General features: G+C 51.3%; 1 protein-coding gene across 1 annotated transcript; it reads right to left on the bottom strand.

Moving 5' to 3' along the window:
* Positions 1 to 903: 903 nt before the first annotated feature.
* Positions 904 to 2026, bottom strand: LOC112662105 (60S ribosomal protein L17-like). The gene has a single exon (XM_035712727.2). The coding sequence runs from the start codon at positions 1490 to 1492 to the stop codon at positions 941 to 943; it is 552 nt and encodes a 183-aa protein (XP_035568620.1). The 5' UTR covers positions 1493 to 2026; the 3' UTR covers positions 904 to 940.
* Between the last annotated feature and the right edge of the window lie 3172 nt (positions 2027 to 5198).

The following is a 5198-nucleotide window of genomic DNA, read 5'->3' as shown; positions in this document are numbered from 1 at the left end:
CATGGGAATGGCAGGAAGTGGGCAGGCATTCCCATTTCCGGAGAGCAGAGGACAGCCAGCCGGTGGGAAAAATGATCCCAAATCAAACGACCTCATGAACACTGCTGATGCTGGTCACGGCGGTGCAAGATGCCTGTCCATGAGCAAATGGGGAAAAAAATAACTGTGATTGGCTCATGCACCTTGCAGTCCTGCCCCTGAAGCACATCCATCATCAACAGCTCACCTGATTTTATCCTATGGTAGGTGCTGCTCTCCTTATTTTTAAAGACTTTTCAGAGAAGGTAAGTAGCTTGGTGAGGACCCAAAGGCAGTGATGCCTGACTCCCACTGCTGACCCAGTGCCACCCACCCCACATGTGGGAGACCTTAGCTCTAATACTCGGATTTAACACAGATTTGAACAGTCTTCCAAGCCGCAGGACAGTCCTCCTGCGATGTCCCTGCAGCTTGTGTCTCCATCTCACCCCCTCTGAGGGACCTTCTCTGACCAGCCTGTCCATTGAGCCCTCCCAGCTTCTCTGGGCTCCTCTAGAGCTTGCTGTCCATGTCCTCATGGGCACCTGTTCCAGAAAGGCTCAGCGTCTGTCTCATCCTCTCATGGTTCAAACTGCGGTTTAAGTAGCAGTCCCTATGCGCCTACGGTGTGCCCGGCTCCGTGTCAGATAACTTCCACACTCAGACTCCCGTGATCCCTACAACCAGGCAAGGGTGCAGTGTCTGTGGTCCTCCTATTGCCAAGGAGAGTGCAGAGGCTCTGAGGCCTGATATAAGGGGCCGTATGTGTTTTCTCTTGTGGCCGTTAGAAAGTGCCACAACCTCGGTAGCTTACAGGACATAAATTCTATTATTTTATCATTTTGTAGATCAAAAAGTCTGACCCGGCTCTTTTTATTTTTTTTTAATTTTTATTTTTGGCATTTATTCTATGCAGAATTTACTACCGGGCCATAAGTTTTTGTTTCTTCAGTTTCTTCTGGGATATCTTTTTCTTCTGTGTAACCTCCTCTTCTGGTTTAGGAACAATCTGCTCTTTTTCAGTAAGAATCATCTCGATGTGGCAGGGAGAGCTCATGTATGGATTAATCCGGCCATGAACCCTATAGGTTCTATGTCGCATCTTGGGGGCTTTGACCACCTGGATGTGCTCAGTGACCAGAGAATCTACATCTAAACCCTTAAGTTCAGCATTACTCTCCGCATTTTTAAGCATGTGTAGTAAAAATTTAGCACTCTTCTTGGGCCACCGACCCTGTGTCCAGCCCCACTGTTTGGCCTGCGCACACCTGACAACTCCACCATTGTAGCGATGGAATGGCACACACTGCTTCTGCAAAGGGACATCTTTCAGATACTTGGTGGCTCTTCGGATATGCATACCCTTGATGGCCCGTGCAGTTTCACGCATGTTCTTAAAGTGAACACAAAGATTTGGACCTCTCGACTTGCGTGATTTTGTAGGGTTTTCTGGGTCCAGCGAGTAGCGAACCATCTCCAGAGGTCACCTCAAGCCGCTCAGGGGAAGAGCAACCCGGATCTCATGAGGTTAAATTCGAGGTGTCAGCAGAGCTGCAATCCTTTCTGGAGGCTCCGAGGGAGAATCCGTCTTCTCACCCTTTTCCAGCTGCTTGTGGCTTTCCCATTCCTTGGCTCATGGCCCCTTCCTCCAGTTCCAAAGCCAGATCCTTCTCACATTGCACGTCTCTGATCCTTCTTCTCTCTTGACAGCTCTCCCTCCAACCACAGCCGGGAAAGGTCTTTCACTTTTAAGAGCTCATATGGTGAGATTGGGCCCATCAGGATAATCCAGGGTAGTCTCATCTCAAATGTCATAGTCTTGATCGTGTTTACAATCCTGTCCCTTTCCCCACATAGGGTAATACCCTCACAGGTTCCAGGGATTTAAGGGTGGGCGTCTTGGCAGGCCTTCCTCCTGGTGGCCACCTTTGCCTGGGACCCCGTCGCTAACGGGTACAGGAGCCCCGATCCCTGCCAGCCCTAGCTCATTTCCATCGGGCATTCACTCCTGGCTCTATTCCATTCTCCCAAGAGTGACACCAAGTCAGCAAAGTTTATGCATGCAACTGAACACCTTCACTAATTAACTGATTAATTAACTAATCCATGTACGAAGAGTCTGACCAAGTCAGGCTACTCCGTAGAATAATAAACAGAGGAGATTGATGGAAAGAGCACAGACTTTGAAGCTATGAAGCATTGGATTCAAGCTCTGGTTCTCCCATGAAGACACGATCTTGGGAAAATCACTCCACCTTTCTCCACCTGTACAGATGAGAATGGTAATCCTATAGGGTTGTGGGGGATTTAAATGATATAAAAGCCCTTGCATTGTGCCTGACACCCAGGAAACATGGAATAGAAGCTATCATTACACAGGCTACTCCTACGCCATGACGCCCATTGGAAGCACAGACCACAGGGAAGGCGGATCGGCCCTCTGGATGTGATGAGCACTACTTCAGAGCCAACAAGAAAGACTTATGATGTGTGGCGGTCAAGGAGAATTGGAACCCGGGGTTTCATTGGCTTGAGGGTGGATGAGCCTGGAATCTCATTGGACAAGGAGAATAGGGTTATGAGGTCACCTCAGCCCCAAGGGGGCACGTGGTACAGACCTGAGGTACATCCCTACCTTAGGCCCCAGATTTGAGGCTGTTCCTTTTCCCCAGGCCTGGATGTTTAGAATCAGGTGGGTAGGTTACGGCCTCAGTTAAGCATCTGAGTCTCTGTTTCTGCCTCCTTGAAATGGGATGATAGTCCCGTTTATCTATTCATTCTCTATGAGGATGATACAATCTTCACAACAGCCCTAAAAGGTAGATAGTGTGGTCCCCATTTTAGAAATGAGGAACTGAACCTCAGGCAAAAACACTATTCCTATTAGCTTGCACAGCTGGTGGGGTCATGGTGCTGCTGCCGCCGCTGCTGCTGAAAACTATAGCAAGCAACTCCCCATGTGGCCCTTGGGCAAATTCTATAAGCTGTCCTGTGTCTCGGATGTGCTAGTGGTGGCACTGGACTGGGCTTGATTGTCATCGCCGTGGCCCCTTTCAACAGCCAGAGTGATCCTTAAATCTTGATCACCCCTGTGCACTTCCCCATGCTTCCAGTTTCCCTCAGAGAAAATCCAAAGCCAGCCCCTGAGGCCCTCAATGCCATACAAGACCAGCTCAGCCGCCTCGTTGGCCACAAGGCTCCAGCCTCCTCTTCTGGGATCCACCCGTGAGCTCCCACCTCAGGGCCTTTGCTCTTGCTCTCCTGTCTGTCCAGTGCACTGTCCCCCCTACATCAGCAGGGACCCCGTCCTCGCCTCCTCCCAGTCTCTGCTCTAGCGTCACCTTCTCAGTGACACGCTCCTCCATGACCACCCTTTATAAGCACACTCTATGTCCTCATCCGGTTCGATTGCCCGTCTAAACAAGCACCCCCACCTGACCAATCAGGATGATGCATCACTTGGCTTATTGTCTTGTCTCTTTCCCCTGGAATATGAGCATTCGCTGCTGGAGCCTCACTGCCGAGAACGGGGCCAGGCACACAGTAGGCGCTCTGTGCATATATGTTGCACCAGAGAATGATCTCCTCAGCTCCTCTGCATCCCGGGCAGAGAAAGCAGCAAGCTGGGCAAAGTGGGAAGGGGAGCAGAGGGGGAGCAGAGCCATTCTGAAGGAGGAACAGCCCGGGCTGCTGACAGCTGTCCGTGGGTGCCCCTAGCAGGGCACAGCTGAGTGCATATGCTCATCTTCCCCCTTCTCCTCCCCAAAGTGCAAGAGCACCCCAGAGCCACCGAGAGCTGAGCCCAGCCCCAGAGCTGGCTAAGAGAACTGAAAGCCAAACCTAGAGTCTTCAGGGTTGAAGCAAACCCTCGAGTCTCGGTTTGCTGACCCGCTGCTTTATTTAGGACAAAAAAGATGAAACAAAGGAGGAGACGAGAAGTTCATCCCAAGGAAAGGAAACTTGGGCCTACCAGGGTATTGATGATAAGCAGAACAGTGGGTGTACACACCCTTATGGACTTATGGGTTTTACCCCAGAGGGTGCAAATGAAGACAGGGCCGCTCAGAGATGGGGGGCTGCTGCCGAAGCTCCTGGAACATGGGGAGGAGACACTGAAAGGGTGATGGGAAGAGTCCATGGAGGAGCAGAGCCAAAGAGACGAGCCTCTCCTGCCTATTGGTCCCTGCTAGGACCCTCCGTGGCTGAGCTCCACCAGAAGCCAGGACAAGGGAGCAGGGGACGCGGTCGGCAGGGTCAGCCGGAGGGGCACGGAGGCGGTCAGGGACGCACTCTGTGAACCGCGGAGAAGGGCCAGCCCTTGGCGGGGAGCAGGCCACAGACAAGGCCCTCGGTCCCTATTCACTGAAGGTTGCCAGATGTCCCCAGCCCAACACTCAGCACCCTCTGCAAACTTCTCAGTCTCCAGTGCTCCCCACAAGCACCAAAGCCTTGGTATGCGTAGGAAAAGCTTTCATCAAAAATAAAATAAAAATAAAAATAAAAAAATTTAAAAAAGAAAAAGAAAAGCCTTCATCCACACATACACAAGCTCCTGTGCAACTCTCACACACACACACATGCAGCACATACACAACTCTCACACGTACACCGACACACTCACACGCGCACACACACCTATACATGCGTATATGCTCAGTCTCATGCACACATATGACACACACTCGTGCTCAGAGGCGCACCCTCACAGATACACATGAACATTCACACACCTGCGCACTCTCACACTGTCACACAACACGTATGCACCTTCACACACACAGACACACACATGCACAGACATGCACATCTGTATGCATCCTCACACACAAGACACATCCACACCTCCACTAACAGACCCGCACAGCTGAGCGTGGGCTCATAGCCTGTGTTCACTACGTTCTCAGAACACCCCATGAGTAACCTCGCCCTTGTCTCTCTCTCCCCAGACTGGGAGCAACCCGAGGGTAGGGGCCACAGCTTGTTATTGTTGGCTGTGTTAATACGAACTTGGCACGTGAGTGCAATGATGGGGGTGGCACGAGAGGCCGCTCCTCCTGAGCGCCCACTATGTGCTGCGCACATCTGAGGGCCTTTACATTCATGGTGTCCCTGTTCTTCAGATATGAAAAATGAGGCCCCAAAAGGTTGACAGCTTTTCCAAAGAGAACTCAAGTCGTGAG

This window comes from Canis lupus, chromosome 13 (genome assembly GCF_003254725.2).
Source record: "Canis lupus dingo isolate Sandy chromosome 13, ASM325472v2, whole genome shotgun sequence".
NCBI lineage: Eukaryota > Metazoa > Chordata > Mammalia > Carnivora > Canidae > Canis > Canis lupus.
Note: the sequence above shows the minus strand (reverse complement) of the source record. Positions and strands in the feature narration are given on the sequence as shown.